The following is a 27,009-nucleotide window of genomic DNA, read 5'->3' as shown; positions in this document are numbered from 1 at the left end:
TATATATATATATATATATATATATATATATATATATATATATATATATATAGAGAGAGAGAGAGAGAGAGAGAGAGAGAGAGAGTCTCATCTAAATAGGTGTAATGTCATACATTAAAAACCTAATATTGCATGCATTTGTTCCCTTGGGCGACCACAGAGAATCCGCCCCCCTTTCCTTTTCCTACCACAAGGAGCTGTTTGTTTGTATAATTCCATTGAGAACAGCTCTGAAGTTTAAAACGCTGTTATCAATAGGGGCGGGGGCGAAAAGTTCCCGATTTTTGTTGCTTGCTGGTGGTTGAAGAGTTTAGCTCAGACGCGCCCCCTGTAATGTTACGCAATTGCTGTAATGTTTTTAAACTAGAGAGCAGTTTTGTGGCGGAAAAGATAATTTACACGCCTCGGTGTATTTAATTGTTTCTTGTACGCCTACCAAGAGATTTTGCGAGTGAAGGCTGTATGAAGCTTTATCTATTAGTTTTGCTTGAGAGCTTTTTGAGGCATTTTGAATTGTTATCTATCAGTCCAACTTACGCTTTATTATGCTTTATTGTTAATTTCAATCATTTTTTACATTAATCGTGTATAATGTATAATATTTACTATACATTAAATAATCTAAATATCTTGATCTATTTATTAATATTTTATGAAGCAATTTCTTTCATATTTAATGAACTTTCTAGTTAATGCACTGTAAAGAGAGATGCTATGCTCGAATCAGTTTTTTCTATCACTTGTGTGCACCTTAGAGGTGCATATATACAGAAAGAGAAAGTATACATAAAGGTGCCCAAAAGGTACAGAAAGTGCTCAAGTTCGAGAGGTACACATAACAATATAGTGTGGAGTTCTTGTGTGCTTCATTGTTGATGGAAAGTTTTCTTCTTTTCTCCACATCAAAGGATTACACCGAAAAATTTACAGAAATAAAAATAAGCTTTTCATTGTTGCATTGTTATGTTCTCAATGATTTTGGATCGTAAATATTGGTTTTAAATACATTTCTCATCAGAATTGGCATTTTGCAAACTCATTGACCATCTGATCAACACTCAAACTATAATGAAAAAACTTTGACGCTTTGGAACACCCGTGACATCAATAGTCGAGCGGGCTACAGATGTAGCCCATGAAACTTTCAAGCAGAATAACAATGAGATCCTTTCGATTTTACATTTGACCACACCCTAAACACGTAGAATGATAGTTGATAGAAAGGTACACAAACACCCTTTGAGTTATCATCTCGAATTACTTTGCGGCAAGGAAAATAAAAACGCTGGGCTACAATGGTAGCCCGCGCGCGTATTGGAGGGTTAAAGTACTTAAAAATCGATATAACTGGTTTCATTAAGACGTTATTTAAAGTTGCAATCCATAAGTGATACTTTTCGACTAAACCTTGGGGGGGGGGGGGCGCCGAATTGTGTGTTTGCCCCGGGTGACAGAAACCCTAGTTGCGGGCCTGTTCTGTGGTCACAACCTAGGGATTTTTTTCTATTGGGATAAGAGTACTGCAGCACCGTTGGAGCAAGTGTGCTGCTGTCCAAGGGAATTATGTTGAAAAATAAAGGTATTATCAAACCTGTACTACTTATAGTTTCCTCAAGGCTTAAACCTTTTCAGTCACCCCTGGTATTTACTCAATTTTAAGAATAGAAGACGGATTTTGAGAAAGTTATCCTCTCTGCCGCTTTCAAAATTGTAGAAATTGTTAAATGACTGTAGATATGTTTATGAGACAGAGGAAAGATTCCTTATTTTTATTAGAAATTTGCTCTTCTAATTGTTAGTAAGATTCTACCAGGCTAAAGTCTTCAGAATTTTAAGAAGTGTTTGTACACGAACAAGACGGTACATTAAACTTTAAACTTGCCATACTTATCTCGAACGAATGATAAATAATTACCGACTAAACTTACTTCTGTCGGATCCTATAACACTTACCCGTTAAATATAATAGTTTCCTCCTGCCTCTTGGTATCAGTGACCTGCATGTAACTAACAAGAAGTCCGTAGATAGGCGCACTGTCGCTGTCTAGGTAGATCTCCATTTGAAGAGGTGTTCCAGGATTTACATTCAACTCCCCAGTGACCAGCTGGCCTCCCTGACGCACTCCAACATTCAAAATGGGTTCTGGTGCTGTTTCTGTTAGGGACGTTGTTATCTCAAGATCTCTGCAACAGGAAAAATTAACACAATCAGCAAATATAAGTGTGCTATATATTCAAACTTACTATATAAACTGTCTTCAAAATAAATAAGGGTCATTCTAGTGATTCAGGTCTCCTTGGAAACACTAGTCACCTTAGTCAAAAGGTCTTGCGTAAGAGACGTTGATAGGACATACAGGCTGGAAGTGAGGAAAATGGTATTCATATGTCAAGGATCAACATCCTTTATCCTGTGAGTGTAAACCTTTTATATTGTCAAGTTAAAACATGAAATAAGAAGTTCAGAAAACAGTTTCATATTTCTTAATTAATTTGTTTTCATAAGCTTCATGCTGAATTTTGTGTTATTTTTGTAAATATTAATATCTATCCAGAACGTGTAATTTTTATTCATTTCTTTGTAGTAGCTAGATCAAAGATGTTTCAAAATCACAGAATATCTTTATACCAGTGGTATTCAACCGGGGGTATGCAAAGATGCTTATGGTGGTACATAATTCTAAAATAAGCATACTTCCAATATTTATTGAATTATCATAGATGGAGATTTTTTTTCTTTCTCTGCGTTAACATCAATAAAAACGATGCAGAGAAATTGCTTGAATCCAGAAGCAGCTCTGATTCTCGCACTCTCGAACATTCGACTAAGAATCGAGCAGTTGGCGTCCCCGAAATAAGCTGAGACATCTCACTAGCAGGTTAGTTCTAAAGTTACTTTTATTTATTTATTTATTTTTGAATTTTTAACACTGTCCTCAGTGTGCGAATTATCAAGGAGGATAAGGGGAAAATTTCCCTCAGTAGAACTGGATGTCTCCCATATGTTTTCAAATTTCCCAATTTTTTTTTCGGATCTGCACTTTATCCCCCGGTAAATAGTGTTTTGATTGTCTCACTGATTATCCTTTTGTTGAATCTCTGTCTGTCCCACTTTTTAATCAACAGAGCATGTATATTAAGTTAAATAAGTTCATTTCGATTTAATTTCTTTTAAACAGATTCAAGGGTACACAATTGGATGGCGAACTGTGTCTAGGGGTAAGCGGGAAATAAAGGTTGAATAGCACTGCTTTATACTACCAATACAACTGGATTGTAAATAATTTTATTCAAGATGAATCAAAGCGCAACTTCCTTCATCATTCATCATTTCACACCAAGAGTACAATCTTTTTAATGCTATTTAGGTAAGTCACAAAACAATTATATTTCAAAACATCTCAAATTTAAAAGTTAGGAAATCCAACGACTATTTAAGTAAGAAAATAACTAGCTTGGATACAGTATTCCATAAACAAATAATAAACTAACTGAAATAATGAACCTCTTTCCCCTCTGGATATTAAGAGACTTTGGAGTCGCCGAGACTTACCTATCAGCTTGGCGGCATCGAATTCTACAGATTTGAGTAATCTCGGTCATTTTGGATATTTTATTTTTCATCTCTTTTCATTCCCATATTGATGAGGTCTGCATTTGGGCTTAAACGGCAACACCTCTTCTCAACTACACCCTTCTATACAACACCTCTTCTCAACTACACCCCTAGGGATTGCTATGGGTGTCTTACCGACAAAGTATTTTATCTAGATTGTAAATAACACACAAGTTGGTTGAAATTGCTTCAGGCGTTCTAGAGCAATGCTGGAACATACATACTTATATATCCCTATTTTTATGTAGATTTGTCTCAATATTGCTCATGTACAAACATCTCATTTAAATTGTCTTGTATCTACGAACATATGTTCAGCACACTAAACATGTTACTCTCTTATATGCATACAAGGAAAAATATACATTTTAAAACTCAATAAAATGCCTAATCTGAAATACCAACTTACTCTTGGTATTAATAGAAACAGAAACTCTACCCACTTTCATCATTCCACCATTAAGTTCATTATCGTCTCCCTTAGCTTCGGATCATAATGTGGGACGTTGAACTAAAGACAAAATCTGTTTATGCTCGTACCTCCAGTTTAGCTAATTGTTAATTTTTGTTTTTAAGCTATTTGATTAGTTGTAAAAGAGGTTTTTCCTTTCTAATTGGAACTAGTTTCTGAATTGAACATATTTATTTATATTAAAGTCTGTTTCAAAAAAAAAAAAATCTTGAACTTACTCTGGTTCTTGGAAGCCCGCTGGCAGAACATTCCTTCTGTGAATAGTGTGGTTGTGTTGATGGTGCTGTGCTGGGCCCATTATACATTTGGCCAGAATAATTTCTTTGGGTCTTTGTTGACTATCACTTTCTATGATTACTCGATGGTAGTAAACCCGCCTTCCCTGAAAAGAATAAAATCGTAAAACATGTTTAATTGCACTTACCAAACCAAAAATGTAGCCAGCTCGATTTCTTAGGGGGTGCAGGCATGCATACAGTGGAGACAAAGGTATCAAAGAACACCACGAAACTAACTATTTTATTTCTTTATTATGGAATGCGTAACAGAAATATAACTCCTTTTACAAAGGCTATACTATACAGAGAACAATTAAGATATACAAATCCAAGATTTCGAGGGTCCATCAACATATTATTATTATTATTATTATTATTAATAATCTTATTATTATTATTAACTATGGTATGTATGTCAATATGTTTAAGTAGGACAGAAGAAAACGTAGATGACATTTACACTAAATAAAAACGTCGTAACTTTTCCTTTCGATCACCTTTTCTTTTGTTATTCTACATTTCATTTCATTGAGGTTTAAAAGCAATAGTAGTAAACAAACAAACAAAAAACCTAATTACAAATAACTTGTACTTGTTAGTATAGAAGGTTGCCCATGATAAAATTGGTCTACTTTCATTGGTCCTCCAGAAAGACGTATTTAACAGTTATTATGTCCGGATACTGGCTACTTTTGGGGCCTGTACTTGATAACAGTTCAACTGAGCCCGATCCGTGGAACGAAGAAGATAAAAGTGATAGCATTCTGGAAAGGGTTAATTTGTGAACTTTCTGCCGCCCATTATAACTATTTAGCAACAGTAAAACAGGTGAAAAACAGGGTTTAATTGTCAGCCAACTTGTATAGATCTCATCGACCGACGATGTGCCCAACAGGCCTCTGCAGTACGTAGTCGGCCGGAAATTGAAAGAAGAACACGGTCCGAGCCTGCTCGAGCACCCCAATACACTGCACACTATTAGAAGAGCAGTGACGCAGGAAAGTCCGTCAACGCAGAGAAGTTTGGCCATGCGACACGGAATTTCAAAGTACACGGTTTCTAACATTATCCGGAACAATTTTGCATTAAAAGTGTGTCACAAAACGCGTGGACCACGCCTTACAGTGACACACTCACGACAGGTTTACGAATGATTATATATATATATATATATATATATATATATATATATATATATATATATATATATATATATATATATATATATATATATATGAACTGTATGAAACATACCTCTCAGGTACATGTGAAAATGGGTGTGTACCTTTGATCGGGGTGGCTCTATCTAAATGCTATAAAAAGAGTTCGGTCCATTTTCTACCTCACACAGACTGCAAAAGCCGTTCTGGCTTTGTGCTGCAGTGCAAAGAAAATTTCTAAGGGATTTCTTTCTGGTGGTGATGGGATATTGCACTAGGAGAAAGCTCCCACTCGTTGAAGTGTCTATCAACTGCACAGTCAATGGAGTTTATTTCTAGGACTCTCTGTATGAGGCACAAATCTGTACCATGACGAGATTACAAATGCATAGTTCCACATGGAAAAGACCTCCACCCATACAGCACGGTCATTCAGATGTTCTTCCCAAGGAAGGCAGAAGAGATGAAATTCAAACAATCTTATTTTTGTTCATTCCTGTGAAATCCCGTGACGCCTTAACCCTGGACTACTGCAGGTTCGGCCTTCTGAAACAGACACTAGCTTAATATCGTCTCAACACCTTGCATGATCTTCGGAAAGTTGCTAAAACGGTATGGCGCGACGTTCCTCTTCGTATTCTACTCAGAAGTTTACTACAGTGAAAACTAAGCTACCGGGCGATCGTCCGGGTCCATAGCAGTCATATCGAATAAAATCGGTAGGGGAAAAAGGGAATTTACTTTCCAAATAAGTGGTTCAAAGTCGGTAACTTTTATCATGAGTAACCTTGTGTAATTTTTTTTTAATTGTCAGAAAATAATTATATCCAGAGTGTTTCACAATGATTTGAACAATAAAAAATTGTTCCATGAGCGTTGAACTCTATCGACGATTGAAATACTTTCGACATCCCCGAGTTTTGTTTTTGTTTGGTACAGTCACAGTAGCTGGAAGTTTTTTCACCAGGTGGTGGAGTGACAAGTCGCAAGATGGGCGCTTGTGGTATATAAAAAAAGCATTTTTTCGTCCTATAATTTCATGGTAATCAGTCAGTTATGGATGTTCAACCTCAGTTTCGAACATATTTTGTAAAGAACCACCGTGAAAGAACTTCAGTCGCAAGTACTATCAACAAATGAAGACAGCAAGATTCATTTGCAAATCAAGATCATCTGTGCAAAGTGATCGAGAATAAAGAAAAATTGCCGCTCGACCTTAAAAAAAAAAAAAATTTCATGAATGTTTATCCTATGTAAGAGTACTTCAAAACCACAATTAATTATTTTTTTTACAACATTCCATGGCGACGCAGCGGCTACGCCATTTTGAATTTTTTTTTCGATTTTAGACGTTTACGTTGTTTTGAATATCTCAGCATGTATTTGTCCTAACAAACTGAAAATTGCTGGACGTCTCCAATTTGTGCAAAGCTAAAACTTTAATCTCTTAACATTTTTGCCTAAAACCACTTAAAGGAGGTGAAATCAAGGCCTACAGTAGTGTGAACCTCCCTGATTCAGTGTATAAATTTTGGGGACGACATGAAATTGAACACAGGAAAGTTACCTTCCGTTCACCTTCTAAAATGAACGGGAATGCGAAAGTAAACATAGACTAAGCGAGAGGTAATAACCTGCATGAAATAATTACTCAAATTCAGTAAAGGGGGCGCAGTGGCTCAGTGGTTGAGCGTTCACCTCCGGTGCTTGGGGTCCTTGGTTCGATCCCAGCTCGCGCCGTGTGGACTTTGTGGTGGACAAACACCGTGCTCGTGGGTTTTCTCGGGGTTCTCCCGTTTCCTCCCACTTTCTTCATTCCACCATTTCACTCATTATCACCGTTTCCTTTAGCCTAACCGGCATAACCGTGGGACGTTAAACTTAAAGATTTCATTTTCATTTTCATTTCAAATTCAGTAAATAATTTGTTCATGTATTTTCAATTAATGTGTAAATTATTGTGTAATGTGTTTGTGTGTCAAATTCGGCTATTTCATTCCTGTCAGATCAAATACGGCATCTCTGAACATTGAACCGCTGACAACTGATTTAGAAAGTAACACATACCTCCAACTTTCCTAGTAGTCCTTGGAAATGATCAGCAGCTCCTCAAAGGCAATCTCAGAAGGTTGGCGTGATCGATGGTCCTTAGGTCTCCTGGATGTCGTGGGTGAATCTCACAAACAGCGAGGCGCAATCTTTTATTTCTTCATGGTAACAACGATAGAATATAATTTAACTGAATTCTACATAAACTACTTGTTTTTATAATTCGACACTTCTCGGTGACTGTCAACGTATAAGTTCTTTATCTTAGACTACTACTTCTCGACTTCGCTCTCCGAACTTCTCTCCGTCTCTACTTCCCTACGCCAAACTCTCTCTACTTCTCCCTGGAGACCTCCCATCTTCTGGTATTTGTTGACTTCCTCAAATCTGGAATCTGCATTCTCACCATGGCGTCAGAAGCGTGTTCTCTTTCTGCTGCAGGAAACTTCTCTGTTTCCTCGTTGTTGTACAGCGATTAACAATCCCTAGAATGCCTATGCCCGCGATATTTGGCAATTCTGACACCCGAAATTGTGTCTGTGTTAACAAACATTCTACAAACTTCATGACATTAGATTTTTGTAATTGTTTCCAGTAATACATAATTTAGATTTTGTTCTCATTTTTAACAATTAGAATAATCTGCCAAATTGTAGTTTCCTTAACGCCAATGTTATATAATCGTTTCATAAACTAAATGCAATGTCAAGCTTTTATGTAATCTGTTTTGTTATTCGTTTCTTTCTTAACTCTGTTTTGCTGAACATAATTTAATGATTAATATCTGAATTTTACTTGTACATGAAAAGATAGTCAAAAATAAAAAATTAAATAAAATAAATAACCAAATATATGCGTTCTGCCACAGTAGCAACATTTTTGGACATTGAAGACATGTTTGGGAAGAGGAAACAACTGACGTAGAATTTGTGTGTGCATGTAGTCCGGGGTCATAAATTTATACTCAAAAATTTGTTTCGCTCCTAAAGGCCTGAAAAAAAATCGTAAAGTTGAGGAATTGTGCCAATTTGGCATATTTCACTGTCCAATATCTTCAATGGGCCTGGATTTAAAAATTTGAAATTTTGGGAATAGTTAGTCTTTTAGTATATTATAATACACAACAAAGCGCGTTTTGTGTTTTTGAGTAGAAAGGGGTCAAAATACGTCATACTCTAGGAGGTGTTTTGTTCACAAATTCAACTGGAAATAGGTTGATGTGAAGTAAAATAAAGTAGGATGAATGGTTAGTCCACTCAAGGCTCTCAAGCTCGTTTCTTTCCTCTAGTTGCGATTCACTGTCTTATCACACCCACAGCAGCACTGGTGAAGAATGCCGCTATCAGCAGAAGGCGAGGAAAGTCAAAATGCACACTTCACAAAAAGTCCGTGAGTAATTGCTCTTGCTGCTTGCTATATCAATGATATTCAACCCTATTTATTCTTGTTTTAACTGTCAACTCATGCAGGAGACTGTTGTCCTTTCGTTTGATCTACATTCCCCAGTCAGTGAACACTTACTCGCTGTTTCTCAGACCTCTACGTCAGTTATTTTCTCTTCCCAAACTTGTCTTCAATGTCCAAAAATGATTTCACCTCCTTTAAGTGCTTTTAGGCAAAAATGTTAAGAGATCAAAATGTTAGCTCTGCACAAGTTGGAGACTTCCAGCAATTTTCAATTTGGTGGGATAAAAAACATGCTGAGATATTCAAAACAACGTAAACGCTTAAAATCGAGAAAACGCAAAATGGCGGCAGCCGCTGCGTCGCCATGCGATCTTGAAAAAAAAAATAATTAATTGTGGTTTTGAAGTACTCTTATATAGGATAAACATTCTTGAAAAAATTAGATTTTTTGAAGATGGTCGAGCGGCACATGCTTGATCACTTAGAATGGATTGACTCCTGTAGGCCTTCTACGCCTGAGGCATATGTCGAGAGTATTAAAACTTGGTTTCAAAGTAGCTCGGAAAAGTCTAGTGGACTATTGACGAACTTCAAGTGTCTCGAAAAAAAAAAAACTGTGTGGTGCGTAAGCGTTTATAAATGTATCCCTATTGAATGCAGTTGTAACAACACATAACTCTAATGATTACAAGCCCCGCAAAGATTGTGAGACATTTCAAGAGCTATGCAGTGACGATGATTTTTTTGAACGAACTGTGTCTCAGTGATGAGGTTACATTCTACGTGACGGGAAGAGTGAACAAACAAAAAATGTTGCGATCTGAGGAACTGAGAGCCTCATAAAATCGCTGAAATTAAACATAAATCGTCAAAAATAAAAGTTTTGCGCCACTGCATCTTCCAAACTGTACAGTCCGTACGTCTTTCCCGAAAAGACGTACTGTCCTAGATTCCCACAGAAATAAAAACTCTCTTTTGACTTGGCTTTTGTTTCACTGTATGCTCAAAATAAGATTTTGATATAATGAATAAAGGATATTTTTTCCCGTTTGCGTTAAACATACTTCTATATAGCATTGTCCACGAGACGCAATTTGGGGCAGTCTCGTCTCGAAAAATTTCCATTTCAAGTGCTCTCTCGTCTCGTATCTCATCAAGAAAAACATGTCTTGTCTCATTGGTAACAATACTTGTAGGTTATTTTTGGATGTTTCCAGTGACATCCAACTCTCAATTGATATGCTCTTCACAGCATTAGAGTTCTTTACAAGCAACAGATTTATCAGATACTTCAATTTTGTGTTTAGCATTATCCACTTCACCTAACCGGGATTTCAAACTGATATTTTTGGTTTGGAAAGTAGTTTACTTTATCATTCATCTACCTGTCACTTGGGGAAATTACCAATATAATTACATTCTCCTATAGGGGATTAAGACAAGGCGATGTAATTTCAACAATACTTTTTAACATAGCGCTGGAAAAAGTAATAGGACAGCTCCCTATTAACCCAGGAGGAACCATTTTAAATAGAACGGCTGAAATTCTAGCACGGAACACACACACACTAGAACAGGATTAGAAAGTAATGAAAAATAAAGCAAGGGAAATAGAACTAGAAATAAATGCAAACAAAACAAAATATATGAAACTCGAGGATTCCAAAAGGACCAATCAGGAAGGAGATTTAAATATGGATGACCATACAATAGAACGAACAAGAAAGTTTAGGTACCTGGGCACGACAATCACCGAAGACAATAAAATTAGGAATTAGAGGCTGGAGAAGAAAGGCAGAGAATCTAGAAGAATGGAGGAGAGTGGTTAGGGAGGCCAAGGCCCTTCAAGGGCTGTAGCGCCGACCAGTAAGTAAGTAAGTATACGTTTTATTTCGTAACAAGGTTTAGTCCGTTACGTTTTAGAGGCTTTTCTAGTTTTATTCTTTCCTAGATATCTATTGTTTGTTGCACACATATTAAAATCCATTAATAACTATTTCTCGTTACTTCTATGCCTTCTCACGGCACATATTTTCTTCTGATAAAAATTGTTGCTTATAACAACCAATTGCTTATAATGGTGTAAATTTCATTAAGATTCTATTCAGAATGGAATTTTAATAAAAGGGGTCTGCAGTTTAGCATCTTATTTCTCCTTTCAGATAAAAATCTGGAATGCGAGGTGCGTTCGGAAAGTAATTTCAGATTGGTCTCAGTGCGCGAAGTAGTGAGGACAGCGCTACTATCTTTGCACAGACGTGCGAGGTAGACCAATCTGCATCCATCCGTGGTAGAGTGAAGGTTGTCTGATCACTAGTTCCACTTTTGTAACGTCCCAAAACGTCCCAAATAGAGAACCCCGCAAGTGCGAAGTGCGAGCTGTTATACATTTTCTTAAAGCAAAACAATATTCGGCAGCAGCCATTCATCGGAAACTTGGACCAACTGTAATGAATAAAGGAGTTGTTCATGAATGGATTCACTCATTTAAAAGTGGATGAACAAACATTCATGACGAAGAGAGGAGTAGCAGGACGTCAATGATCACTGATCAACTCGTTCAGAAAATTGGAAAAGTTCGTGAAAATCGACGTTTTACAATCTCTTCATGTATATGAAGAAGTGGCTTGGATCTCAGTGTTTTGGTGATGAGGAGGAGCTGAAAGATGCGGTCTCAGACTGGCGAGAGATTTTTATGTTGATAGAATTTCTAAGCTAGTACAGAGAGATATGAAAGTGCTTTATGTTTATGGAAACTATGTTGAAAAATAGAGCAAAGAAGTAGTTTTCAGATGTATATAATAAATTCTTCTTATTTACTTTGGTGTTTCTTTTTTATAACCAATCGAAGGAAACTTTCCGAATGGCCCTCGTATTTATTAACCAATAAACTCCAGCAGGATGTGTGTCATTTTGTTTCATTTAATCTTTTCTGGTTATTATAGGGCTAAAATGATATCATATCCTCAAATACCTGTTACTTTATATGCCTTCATTGTCGTATTAAAAACAACATGTTACCATAAAAGTATGGAAATAAAACTAAATTGATCATGAACTTAGAGTGTTCATTTAATAACATAGATGCTTGGATGGAAAGAGCAAAAATTCTTTCACTTACCGTAACTCGATTGTGCACTCTTGTAACTCCGCATTGAAATACGTCCGTTAAGGACAATTTAAATATGGCCCTATTTTCTTCAATGCTTGGTTTACACGCTGGATCTGAAAATGGAGAATTTACAATGTTATTATATTTACTGTAATTTAGTGTATACAACGACTAAATATAATTTATTTAATTGCTATTTTAAGCCTGAAACAGTGGTGCAGCCACAAAGAAGAACCAGGGAAAGCTAGTATCCTCCCAAAAAATTTAATTTTAAAATTGTATTCTTATTATTAGAGACCGGATGTTAGGCAAAATGCCTATTCTGTAACATTAAAGATATGATCAAAAATAACATTTTAAAGTTTATATAAGGGGTTATACCTTCGATTTAAGCCAATTTTATTTTGCCTATTTTGGCTATTTCGACCTTTACTGCCTAAATAATTGCTTTAGTGCCTAATGTTGCTCATTTTATGCATTTTCTTCAAAATAAGCCTTCATTGGGAAAATATATAATTTATATAACATAAATAATACATACATATATATACGTATATTAGGTGTTTGTAAACACAAGCACGTGGTACGTTACAATATATACACAGGGTGAACTTCAAAGATGTGCACATCCAAGGTGATTAATGCTATCAAAAAAAAAAAAAAAAAAGACAAAAAAGTTCTCTTGTAGTTTGTCGAATTCCGTGTCGTGTGCAAGTGATAGTGATGCCAACTTGGAATCGAAAATCGAATCCTGACAATTGGAGCGGAACAGATAGATGTGCATATACGTTGAGAGGTGATTCGTGACGTGAAAAGAAGACAAAAAATCCTCTTGAATGTCACGAATCACCTTCCAAAGTACGTGTACACTTTTATGTCTCGCTCCAATTGTCAGGATTCGATTTTCGATTCCAAGTTGGCCCCCCTGTCACTCGTATACGACGCGGAATTCCATAACATGCAAGAGGACTTTTTGTATTCTTTTGATGTCACGAATCACCTCCCGAAGTATGTGCACATCTTCCAGGTTCACCCAGTATATAAGGAATGCATAACAAGCTTCGTTTTTATATATACAATAAAAGAAGATATTGACAAAGAAGTATGTTTGTATATTCTTTGAACATTATTTATGACTTGAATCTATTTTTTAATGGTATTGAGTATTTATCTTCATTATTTCGAGCTACATTTTAGTGCCTATTTTACTGCCTATTTTTCAATTTTTTAGTGCCTATTTGCCTGCTTATTTTCTAGGTTTTTAGTGCCTAAACATCCGGTCTACTTATTATATTTTGTAGTGAGCAATATTGTATCCGTGGGTTTTCTTGCAAGTGTTCCCTTTCCTTCATTCTATCAGTACGTCTTAAGAAAAAAAATCTCGACACATTTAAATTAATCTATCAATCGTTTATATATAAAAAAATAAACCCACTAATTCACTCATCAAAACATCTCAGAAACTACTAAAATTCTGTGAAAAGGCTGTAGATAAGACAACATTTTGAGAAATACGTATGATAAGGGTGAATGGGGACTTGAATTATTTTTTTGCCTTTCAACAGATCTCTACAACGATTAGATGTAGAATCTTGAAATTCTGTATAAATATTCTCCTTATAGCTTGTACCTTAGGATGCAAACAAAGGAGGTTTTGGGAATTACATATCCTACGGGGAATGAGGAGCTTATATCCATAGAAACTAGGCTCATCAAGAACAAAACATCCTTCCAAAAGCAGTTGAACATCCAATCATGCTTTCGAGACATAAGAAGACAGAATCGGCAAAGAGGTTGCAGATTTTGCAAGGCAGGGTTTCTAAATTACACCTATAGCAGTAAAACATCAAATCTTTTATACTTAGGGTACTAAAAAGACAGGTGGAGATTATTGGTTTCCTGGAGTTATGAGGTGACATCTCGACCTTTCGTTTAGGAAACCAGAAGGGATCTTTCACGGAAACGGAAGAAATAATATAAAGATTGTACATTATTTTGTTTTCTTATAAGGTAGAATTGCAATGGAAACTGATCCTAGTATGCTTTATATACTAAATGTACTTAGACATGTGATTTTGCAAATGATCAGAATTACCCAGTAGTTTTGAAAAAAATATTGCACTTTGTGGCGTCGTCATGTGGCGGCGAGTTTTGTTATTTTTACAACTATCAAAAGTAAAAAGATATCAGTTTAAATTGGACACTTTTGTAGCCAAAACAATGCGTTTTGATTGAAATAAATTAACATTTCTTTTGGAAAAAGTTTTTTTCTTTTTTAAATAGACTATTCAATGTGAAATTATTGATATAGTCCCGAGCTACACTGTATTAAAACAGCTGCCGATGTGGAGAAAAATTTTCCTTCTACACAGAATTGATCAATAGAAACACCTACTGATGTTTATCATTTATCAAAGCGACAATTTTATAAGCGTATTTGAGTTGCCTAATTTCAGTTCCCTGTCTATAATTCAGATTTTCATAAAAGTTATTAGACAAGTGTTCAGTGTAAACTGAAATTAATAATATAGTGTGCTGTGTTTTTCGACATGAAATTTTTAAAGCAAACTCTTTATTTTCTCTAAATATCTTGATTTAATTTACAGAATTCGAAAATAAAACTAGTCACTTCTCATATAGAATTCTATAGAGGGGTCTAACTAGACTCTATGCAGGGGCACATCCACGAGGAGTCTAGCGAATCGACTCACCCCGCAAAACTTTGTACCTCTTTTTAAATAATAAACTTGTGTGTTGTCTCCACTAAGGAAAGTTCATAACGTATTCATATTTTAGACTTTGGCTGGCCCCAACAAAAATTTCTTGGTGTAGAACTGACTTTATACCTACACCAGAACGTTCTAAATTAACAATCTTCCATGACCAAATCAGGGTTGGCAAAAACCATGGTTTTTATTTTAAACCTGTTTTTTAAAACCATTTTTTTTTTTTTTTGTTTAAATAATTTGCTCTACGTATTTATATTACATATGGACAGAAATATGTTTCGCCTTGCTGTTATTATGCAACGACAGGGTTATGCTGGAAGGGGTCTTATAAGCTTAAAGCGGGATCCAAACAGCTTCCCGGCTTTTTTCCGAGAGAAATTGTCCTACATTTGGACTCGAAACCGGAACTAATTGGCCACAAATGCAATGAGTCTGCCGACTCACTCACGAAGGACTCCTGATAAAAATACATTGTACTGATCTTTATATACTTGTTAATATAATTGTCAAGAGTCATTTCAGGACAAAAAGATAAATAGTTGCACAAGTGAAACCATTATACAGAATTACATATAAATCGGAAAACTCCCGCGTTAGCCATTGGGAAAATCCTATTATTACTTTAAATGCAAAGCAAATCCTGTTATTGCTTTGCATGTAAAATCTAAGGTCAACGTATCATAATCAGTACGCTAAAACTAAGGTATTAAATTCCAAATTTAGTGTGTAATCATTCAATAAAATTAAAACGAAGTCCAATCCAAGCTAATGTTGGAAGCTACGTAGGCAGTCGATAAATTTTGCCAATGTCTATCAATACATTTAGGCAACCTTTGCTTTTTTATAAAACAACAAGCATTCAGGCAAGCAAAAACATACAATTTGGCTTCGTTTCGTATGTTTAGGCTTAACATCTTTATGTAATACCGAGGTTATAAAGAAGACTTTCGCTTTAAAGTGACATCCAAACCGCTACTTGGTTTACACATGAAAGAAGGGTTATGGTTCGACCGAGAATTGAACATGGGACAACTTGATTAAAAGGCGAAAAGGAGATAAAACTAATGCAGATGGCTTGATATGTGGAAACGTCACTATGAAGTTCACTTTTTTTTTTTTTTTTTTTTTAATCAGCTGGTTTAAACCAAGGTTTAAACTACCTTGGTTTAAACCAGCCAACACTGGACCAAATCACTCAGATTTACCTATCTTCTGGTATAGTACCTGTGTATAAAAGGACGTCAGACTTAACTTTAATTTTACATAGAAAGATTGTGCCTCAATTTAAAGAACATGAAGTTTCGCCAATATATTGTCACAATGCTGATCAAAGTGGCTATCAAACTGAAAGAAATAGGCTAGAACTGGATTATGAAAAACTGGAAAATTAGACGGTAAAAAATATATTGGTACTAAAATTAGAATAGTATTCGAATCGGAAAACAACAAACACAAGTATTACCGGACAGAAAAGAGTACACAAGTCTTACATATCAAAAAGAAAAAAAGTTTTGCAAGCATAACGTCTCAAGTCAAAAACTATGGTTAGAGAAGACACGTTGAAGAAATAAAAGAATGGAGGTCTGAGAATAGAATTGTGCTGAAGAATGAATGTATATTGAATGGCGAGTTAAAGTGCCGTGCCGGAGAGGGAGGGAGGCCAGCGGGGCAACGATTCCCAGCGCCGAAGTAAGGGGGCGCAAAATTCGGGAAGGAAAAGGAAAGAAAAAAGGGAGAGGAAAAATTACTTGCAATATTACTAGTATGTATTTAAATCGTCTTCCTGCTTTAGGAAGTGGTCCTATAATGTTACTCACGTTAGGAAAATGCATGTGCATATAGCTATATAAAATTGGAGGGAAAAAGTAATAAGTGCTCAAAATAAAGGAAAAGCAGAGTTTATTTTTGAGAATTTTCTTACGCTTCGCACCAAACATGATGGCGTTTCGCGGCTGGTCTGTCGACCTCACTCATATGTACGGGGGCGCTGTCGTATACTGTCGCCCCGGGTGCTGATTCCACGGCACTGGCGAGTTAGGAAGAGAAACTAACAGAACAATGAATGTATTCTAATGTGAGCACATAAACAAGTTGCAAATAAGGAAACATGAGCAAATATACACAAAGGTTTACAACAGTGTAGAAATTGGGAATGAGAAATAAGTCAACAAAATTTTCTGAAAATTGAGAAAAGTCTTCACTATATGACGAATAATAAGGAAATTGGACTACAAAATACAACAATTATTGAGATTATTAGAAAGTGAAGGAAGTGAACACAAATGAAGCATTTGGACTCTACAATGAAATACAGAGTGATTCTTTATAGGGTTTACAACTTCAATCAGTTATAATTCTTTAATGGAACCACGTACAGATTTGGTTTGTATGTCATTTTACCACAAAACATGATTTTCATCCTTTTATTGGTTAGATGTGAGGATTGGGTTCATTACGAGCATGGAGGAAAATTCATGTTGGTTGAAGTCTCGATTCCAAGAAGTGCTTCATTACTCGATTAAATTATTTTGGTTGACTACGCGTGGGATTGTGAATTCATGTCTTCCTGTTTTGAGAGAGGCGACGACTGAAGTTAATTTATTTGTATCTCACACCATATCACTATATAAGAGCCCGACAATGCACTTGATCTTTGTGTAAAAAGAGTTCTTTTCCCCATTCCGTCTCAGGAATTTTCCAATTACTGTATTTTTTTTTTTTTTTAAAAAAAAAAGGAGAACAAAATGAAAGTGGGACGCTTGTCCATTCAAAGGCAATAGTTCTCTGGGTTTCTTGAGTCTCTCCCTTCTTTGTAGTGTAACTGTAAATTCTGATGAAATGGCAAATTGTACACGCCTTGATGCAGGTGATGAACAGCCTAACTTCAGGAGGCGGATGTTGATGGATACAGTGACTACTTCTTCAGAAGCAAATGCCGTGTTCATTGGGATTTCTAATTCACCTTCTTTGATTGCATATTTACAATACTCAATTCTCTCACCGTTATCTAAAAATACAGTTGCTCTCTTTTCTTTGATGATAATATATTTTTTCGGATTGCGGATAAATATCGCCATCTTTTGCGAGAAAATCCTGATGAAATGCGCGGAACAATCATAGGAAAATGCCGTATTTATTCTTTGTTATAAGGCGTCCCTTCCCCTCCCCTTAATGTTATATTTTTCTGTTTTGTAAGGAACGAAATTAGACGTATCATTATACTATACAAATTTTTATACATTGTAAATTACTAAACGTATAATTTTGAATTTAAATATATATCTTACATTGACAAGTACATTTAAATATACGCAGTAGCAAATCTCAACATGTGCAATTGTGGTCAATATTTTGCGTTCCCATATTGTACCTTTTATATAGAATTCATCTGAACTCGAGGTTTCGGAGAAAAAAAAATGTCTCATTTCTGCATCTTTCAGGAAGTACCCCGCCTCTTTTTGTTCCGTTCTAGGTCAAACACCTAAAAGCGCTGAAACGTGCATTTAATTAAGTCCAAAATACATACTTCCATGCCTCTAACTTAAGGAAAGCCTGGCAGCATGTTGCCAGAGGTCCCCCACACGCGTACAGGGTTCAATATGTTACATACCATGACGTCAGAGTGACCGTAGTGCCGAATGGAACTGCTTCCCCGGCACGAAGCAGTTAAAGAAATGGATGAGACAGTGTATCAGCCAGAAAGATGTTAAAGCGCGTTGTCGTGGTGTTACACTAGCATGTCGGAATGTGTTCGCCAGAGCATGTTTCAAGCTACCCTCCCGGTATTTGCTTGGTATGACCGCGAAAATCACCAAACAAATATCACACGGGATGGTCACCTGCTAGGATCGATCCCAGCTCCTACACTATCCCGCTCAAACACTACGAGATCCCTCTCCTGGGTTTTCCCAGGGTTCCGTTCATTGAGACCAAGCAATTACTGGGATGGTACCTGCGAAATTTAGACCGAGTATGCTTCCGTCCCTCATCCTTAAGTTCGTTACTTCGGAGTTCTCGCCAACGTTTAGCAGCTGACGCTGTCTCCGAATTTACTTTTGTCATCCATTTACTCAAGTTCTACTTGCCATGCATCTCGACATCAAAATAAGCTGCTGATGTATACCACAGTAGCTGTTTCCTCCTTTGGGCCCATTACATCTCGTGATCTTTTCTCAACAACTCAGCTTCTTTAGCAACCATATTATACCAACTGCCTATGAAAACGATTCAATATTTAACGCTTCTCTCAACTAAAGGAAAATCGATTCCTGTTTCTAATTGACATTTTGAAGTTGGCCGTATTCTCAATAGAGATATTCACGAGGCGCCATTGTTTCGAAAATTGCACCGTTTGTTTCTCCATATGTACTTTTGTCGTTAATTTTTGTTTTAAACACTTATTTAAGATTTCTTTTGAGTTGCAGCTTCGGAAACCCTCGCATTAACCTATTAATGATTTCGTGTAGTTGCCAAACGGTATGAGATATGGCAAAATGCTTCTCCTCAAAGTTGTTTAAAATTTAGTGATTGGTTCAATGGGAGCAAAATCAACCACTGTTTTCTTTTAAAATTTTTAAGTTGCATCCCCGCAGAGATACTCCTGAGACGCTCCTGATATCAGAAGCATCATCACGTGATTCAACACACGGACTTTCGTTTTTTTTTTTTTTTTTTTTTTTTAATAGAATTCTGTGCAGTAGGAAGTGCGTTAAGGCCTCGTTACGGATTTCGTGAATCACCTTATATATATATAATTGCAAGCTCCACTCTATTTTCTTTCTAGTACTAGAAATTTAAAAAAAAAAAAAAAAAAAACATCGAAATAAATGTTTAATTATTTTAAATTAAAGTTTCGAATACCGAATGTAATGTTGTCAATGTTAAGGAATTCCGAGATATAGCCATATTATAGTAATTGTAATCCCAATCCTCTTCCTGTCCAACCCCTTTAATTCCCTTGTAAGTCAAATATCAAAACATGTTGAAAAAAAAAGTCATTATTTTAAAAGTGAAGTTCAAATACCGTATGCCATGTTCCTAACCTTAAAAGATTCAGAGTTAAGGACTCTAATTGTAACAATTGCAATTCCTACCCCTTTTCTCGCCCATTTTCTACCATTCTAGGTGAAATACTATTTAGAAAAATGTTTAAACACGTGTCTTATTATTTTCAATGAAAACTCCATATGAAATTGTATATGAAATTTCATGTTTGTAATTTTCAGGAATTCGGAGGTATGAACATTTTCACATAATAATTGCAATTTATATTTCCCCCCTCCTCGCTGAATTTCCCATAATCCTTTGTTAGTTGTACCTTACGTCAGAAATCCTATATATTGGCCAAATTTCAAGTCTCTACTTGAGTGGTTTGGTCTGGGCGTTGATCAGTCAGTCAGGTACTCAGCCCCTCAGGAACTTCTTTTACATACAGGGAAGGCTAACTATTAAGTTTGGCATTATCTATCTACCCTTTTAAAATAACATCTGCTGGTATTAGTTTGAAGACAGATAGCTCTTTCTGAGTGAATATTTCTTTTGAAGTTTGAAGAATATACAAAGTTTTTCTTCTCAACAATTCGAGACGACATTTCACAAACTATCTCGTCTCGAATTCCAGAAAGCGCGTGACATTTCGTGCATATTTCTAGGGTTGCCATATGTCCGTATTTTGTACGGACTGTTTGTATTTTTGGACCCGTGTCCGTGTCCGTATCGTACAAAGCATGAAATAGGAAAATGTCCATATTTGAGTTTTTGGAGTTGCTCGAAAATTTCCGAGTCGGGAATCATTAAAATCTCGGGCAAAAAGAATTGTGTTTCCATCATATAACTTCTATTTTAGTTACTTCTTAATAAAGTAGGTCATGTATTTAAAAAGTGTCTCATTTTTCCATTCTAGGGTTCTTTTGGTTAGATTTAATATACGTAATATAATGGCAGGATTTATTACATTTTTGTTAATAACAAAATATAAAACATGTTAATTTCCAATAGTGTTTTAAGTATTACAGTAAACAATTGTGTGATAACCTAAAAAGCTTATTTTTAGGTAAGAAATTTCAAAATATTTATTCTGTGTTTGGCCACTGTATCATTGATGGGTCGTCATTTTAAGGCTTGTCCGTATTTTGGTTCAAAAAATTATGGCAACCCTTATCTTCTATCTATTACTGAGCCACTCTGTCTCACTTGCTTAAGTTGGAGCTGTGATACTCAGTTTAAATTCCTCATTAAAAGTACGGGAAACGTTCCACCGTTCTCGAAAATTCCGCTTCTAAAGCAGGTGGGCATGGGGGCTTCAGGATGGACGACAAGGCATGAATTTGAATGAGGAACTCGTCCTTCCTGCATTGATGGCAATTTAACGTTTTTTTTTTTTTTTTTCAGCAGTGGCGTCGATTTGTGTATAAATTTTGGATCAAACAAGACATCAATGGGAATTTTAATAAAAGTACTAGACCCAAGCAAACCTCGGGAGAGCTGGGGCTCCTTGGCCTCCACAGAATCGGCGCCCATGCTCACCATAGAGGCTATATGAGATGGAATATACTATAAAAGTGGGGTCAACCGACTGCTTTGACCCAATGGTTATTAGACCTCCATCGGGAATCGACTCGGAATCACGTGCCTAGAAAACATACGTGCATGTTAAAAATCTTGCAAACGAGGAATGCATGTCCTACTTTATACTTCTATTAACTATTTCCCATTTGTATCATTTAGTTAACAAAGTTTTTTCATGAGCAGTGAATTTCGAATAGCCGATATAAATTCGGCTGCAAAGTAGTAGAAATCCATGTAATTTGAATGCAGTTAACAGCTACAATTAATGCAAAGATACTAAAAATACTAAAATTTAATACTGTATAAGACTTAGGAAGTGTGTGTAGTCTACGTAGCCTATACGTATGTAAAGGGACCTAAATGTTGTTGAAAGTCATGCAAACAAAAGTGGATAAAACAAAAAGCAAAACAAAGGCTCGAAACGGTTAGCATTCAAAAATTCCCATCTTGGTTCTGTTGATGGCCGTGGCTCATTGTCGCCTAGCACGAAACGTGTTATTATTGTAAGGAAATGCGGCAGTTTAATTGAACAATACAACCGTTATTTCATGAACAATACCTTCCAGATCTCGCTGTTTTCTTATACACGCTAAATAACAGCCAAAACCTCAAATGGCTCACTGCTATTGATAAATAACCTGAAACACTAAGAAACGATTAACTTCAATACAAGCCTTACAGGGGAGTCACTATACAGGGTCAGATGACAATATAAGGTTAAGGTGGCAGTTTGTGACCAAGTGAAATGAATAAAGGAAGAACAAACCATTTTACGTACCTAATTGCCATAACGCAAAACTATAAAGCAGGAAATTCATAACACTAAAGTTTTTGTCATTCTTTAAGTTTCTTCGCTAAACTCAGTCCCATTTCCTTGGACTTTAATCCTAAATACAATGAAGAGTATCAAAAACGAGAAAAGTAAGCCAGGTAAAACTCTACGATCTGAACTATTCGTTAGTGTCTAAATTTGGATACCCAATATTTATGATGTTACAAGCTACGAACCCACATTTTTGGCCTATAAGATATGTTTTGAAAGGATTGTTAGTTTATTTCGTCCCTCTCGAGACAAAAAGGCGTATCTGATTTTCTTACCTTTTTTAGGAGACAAGTTTAAACCTTCTGTCATTAATTATTTTATGGTCTTCTTTTAAAATTTAGTTTGATATCCTTCGTGTCAGATATGTAACTTACGAGATCAAATTAAATGTTGACAGAACAAGATAAAATAAACTTATGATAATATCTTTAAACTTATCTCCTGGAACAGCTGAAAAAATCAGATACGCCCCTTTGTCTTGAGAAGGACGTTTTAATCTTTTCTAAGGTACTCCTGCCTCACTTTCTACATATATTTTTTAAAATATTTTCTGACGTCTATCCATTGAAATTAAAGTCCATCCAAAGTTATCCATTGAAATTCAATAAAAGTAGGAGATGAGCTTCACAATTTATTTAAATTCAGGTTTGTGTATTGTCCATACGTTTCCTTAACAAAATTTCCCTCAACTGATTAAAGTTTCCCTTTTCTTATCAAATTTTCTCTAGTTTGTTGACTATCCAATTCTTATAGCTATATTAAAGGAAGTGCCAACCACATTTATTTTATTCGTTTGCTTTTTGCTTCTATTTTTCATAATTCTTCAGACTTCACTTTTTTTTAAAAATATATATATATACACAAACACACCCGGCCCACAATGAGTCTAGATTATGCTACTTTAAACACTCACATACATACAAATTATTGCTATTGTATTGGTTTATTTGTGAAAAACAAAGAAAAATTGAGCATTTCTATTGGTCAATCGGCCAGCGCGAGAATTTCTTTGAATTTTCACATTTTATCGAAAAATTACCTTTTTCCAATTCTGCTAAATTTACCTACAAAATTCCTAGATTAGGGAAATTTTCCTCAAATTACTAACACTTGATCCGTAGCCTCGATTTTAGGAAGGGCAAGAGGTGACCCCAGAATTAACACCAAAAATTCTTCTTACCAATATGTGGAAGAGCTTTGGTCAAGATTAGGTCTCTTGGACGTGTAATAATTAAACATAAGTTTGCTCCCAGGTTGACTACGATTACATAAATACTTCAGTTATTGTTACCACGAATAATACAAGAGCAATCGAATTCGCGCTAATCGGGATAAATAATTCGACTAAAAGGAATAATCAAGGCCACAAATCTATTAATGACGTAAAAAAAGATATGTTTAGTAAAGTCATTTAGAAAAGCCAGATTGTTCTTTAATTTTTATCTACGAATTTCCAATTTCACTGTAATCGCTGCTCGTCGGATAAAAACGAAGCATTACTCAAACTTTTGATTGCATATGAAGTGGCTACATCTGGCGGGCACGATAATTCCAATTTGGAGCGAAATACAGTGAAACCTCTCTAAAGCGGACAGCCGTGGCGGATCAAAAATTGTCCGCTATAGAGAGGTGTCCGCCTTCAAAAGGTTTCAGTATTTTGTTATGTAAATTAGTGAGGAAGGTAAATATACAATTAGAAAAAATATTTTTGCATGAATCACGTATTTACGAATATCACATGCATTATCCTCTGTCATCCAATACTCTATGTTCGAGGCACAACATGGAAATACCATAAGTTTGCTCTCTGCACTTTATACTTATCAGTACTTCCTTCGTTTTCAGTATGGCGCTTTAATTTGTGGGGTAATTGCAGCCCTGAAGTGCCCTTTTTGAGACAATATACATACCTGAGTGCAAAAATTACTAAACTTGGCTTCTGGTTGGTTAGAGACTCCAACGGGACAGTAGGATAACGTGTCATCCCTAACGGCGGGCAACTGTCAATCACTTTTGTGTCTAAAACAGCTTGGGTGGGAGTGGGATTTAAGAAAAGGACATAAGAGTGTTGTTAAACAGAGACGCTTCGTCTGGGTTGCTGAGCAGACAGTTGAGGGGGCAAAATGTTGTCACAATGCTTCCTTGGTGACACATGTATGAATTACTAAAAATGTATTTTTACTACACTTTTCGACTTATTTCTACAGAAAGTGTCCGTAATACGGAGCTAAATAATACCTATAAAAGACAGAAAATACTGTCCGTGTCCGTATACCAGAGAGTGTCCGCTTTAGAGAGGTTTGCCAATATGTTTTTTTTTTCCTATTCCAATGTTTGGGGATTACAAAATATGCCCGTTAAGGGAGGTGTCCGCTTTATAGAGGTGTCCGTTAGTAGAGGTTTCACTGTAATTAGAATTATAAGCCGTGGTAAGTAGAGAAGCATCATAATCTGCTTATTTGAGCATTTGTAATTGTAATTATTAATTTATCTTGAGGAATATATTGAGTTAATGCTTTTTAAAATCTACTTTTGTATATTAGCTTTTCAAAGGAAATTGTATATTTTCACTTAAGAGCTGCTCGAACCTTTGATTCATGTTTTGAAAGTCACTCTTTTTGGAATCTGTCACTGCCATTCGAATCATGTCATATAAATTCAGGATTCACTAACTTCAGGAGAATTTGGAAAAGAAATCAGCGGTTTTTTTTGGCCACCCCTACCGGGTAGAGACCTGCACGGGCCGGGCTTGGGCGGGCCGACTCTGTTATTTCTTTGGGCCGGGCCGGGCTTGGGCGGGCCGACACTGTTATTTCTTCGGGCCGGGCCGGGCTTGGGCTAGCCGACACTGATTTCTCTTCAGGTCGGGCCGGGCTGGGGCCGATCAATTGCAATTCTTTAATAATTATTGACTTTCGTTAAACGATAATTGGGATAAAGCCAAACGTTGAAGAAGTGTGTCCGTGAAAAATGTTACAAAGAATGCAATAGCTATTTACAGTTTGTGTTGTTTAGCGGCTCCACTTTCACTATAGAGGATTGCAGGCATTATGCGGAAAATTGAGCTCTGACCTTAACCTTCACTAAATCCAAAATATGACAAGAAGAGGTGGGAATGTTTTGCCTGTCGCTAAACAATATTGCCATCTTCACTTTATGCTAAAAATCAATTAAGTTAGATTTTTGCTACAGGGAATGGAGTTTTTGTTCTCTCGATGACAGGCAAAGTTCTAGCAGGCAATAGTACCATTCGGAAGGCAAGCGTCAGGTTGTGAACCAAAGTTTAGAAAATGTTTCTGAGGGTTAGGTCAAATTTAGTACTAAATTTTGAGAAAGATTCGGGCTCGAGCTAATTTTTTAAAAAATTATCGGGCCGGGGTCTGGCCAAAAACTTTTAAAATTTATCGGGCCCGGGCCGGGCTTGGGCCAAGAATTTTGAAAAACTTATCGGGCCGGGCCGGGCTCGGGCCGAAAATCTCCAAAACTTTTCGGGCCCGGGCTGGGCCGGGCCTAGGTACGTTCGGGCTGGATCGGGCTCGGGCCGAAAAATTCGGCCCGTGCAGGTCTCTACTACCGGGCTCCAGTTTCAGTTACCTGCCAGGTCTACCTAGTTACTAAGTACCATTCACACACGAGTTCTAGGTATAAACAGGTTAAAAAATCATAGGGCAACATTAAAAAAAAAATCACTTATCAGCTGCTGCTCGTTCCCTATCATCTTATGGCCATGATTCATACATTGTCTTTAGATTGAAGCAATCTTTCGAATGATACCATAACTAGTGCTCTCAGCGGGTCGGGTTGAAGACCGACCCGTGATCCGACCTGATTGACCTGACCCGACAACCCGACCCGAGCTGACCCGACTGACCCGACCCGACAATCCGACCCGAGTTGACCTGACCTGACCCGTTTGAGAGCACTACAACCATGTGCCACTCATCCACAAAAGTGGGAGAAATTGTGAAAAAAAAATCCCAAGAATGTCTTTTAACATTTGAGTAACCTAATTGGGACCTCATGTTTAAGTAAGTACCTGCACCACAGGTACATCATGTCCATAATTATTGTCGCATGTCTATAAATATGTTGTTGTAGGAATATAATTTGTTAACGAATTCGTCCGGTATTTCTTATGTTAATATGTGTATAATCGGCAAAGACATGTATGTAGAAAATTTAACGTCAAAAGAGCAGTAAATAAGAGCAATAAAACGAAAACAAAACTTTCTTGTCCATTTAGCAACATTTTGTTTTATTCATGCTAATTTTCGTATTTTTTTCCTATGAAATTTACCACAAATATACATTTTCCGATTATACACATATCATCTGTATTAAAAGTACCCTGCAAAATCATTATCAAATTATATTCTTACAAGAAGACAGTTATAGATATGCGAGAATCATTTTGGAGACGAGTGTACCTTGAAAAATGATACATACCTAGTCAGCTAACCTACATATTTGCCAAGTTTCATCGAAATACAATTAGTAGCAAAACAAATAAAAGTATTTCCAAAGTATTTTGCGACACTTCAAATATAAAAATTTTGACAAACACTTCGGAAGCTCCTGGTCGTTCTTTAATTATCTTTGGTTATGGTTCATACGTCATTGTCCTTAGAATACAAGGCTCACAGTTATATGTACAAGCAGAGGTAAAAGTGAGGGGGGACGTTGTCCTCCCACTTCCAAAAAATATCTATGGCGTCCCCGCACTTCCTAAAAAAATTACAATGGGTAAAGATAGGCACGGGGGACGGCGTGACATCGTAGCGTCCCCCTACCTTTTC

General features: G+C 36.4%; 1 protein-coding gene across 1 annotated transcript in view; it reads right to left on the bottom strand.

Annotated features, from left to right (window-relative positions):
- Positions 1-27,009, bottom strand: part of qsm (Zona pelucida superfamily protein qsm) — a 260,492-nt gene that overhangs the window by 19,620 nt on the left and 213,863 nt on the right. Inside the window, exons 3-5 of the mRNA XM_081743373.1 lie at positions 12,104-12,207; positions 4,307-4,470; positions 1,954-2,184 (exon numbers count right to left, since the gene is read on the bottom strand). Coding sequence (XP_081599499.1) covers positions 1,954-2,184; positions 4,307-4,470; positions 12,104-12,207 — 499 coding nt within the window. The remainder of the gene's footprint in view (positions 1-1,953; positions 2,185-4,306; positions 4,471-12,103; positions 12,208-27,009) is intronic.

Source organism: Thermobia domestica, chromosome 16 (genome assembly GCF_964235325.1).
Source record: "Thermobia domestica chromosome 16, izTheDome1.hap1.1, whole genome shotgun sequence".
Classification (NCBI taxonomy): domain Eukaryota; kingdom Metazoa; phylum Arthropoda; class Insecta; order Zygentoma; family Lepismatidae; genus Thermobia; species Thermobia domestica.
This window is presented reverse-complemented; position numbering and strand designations above follow the sequence as displayed.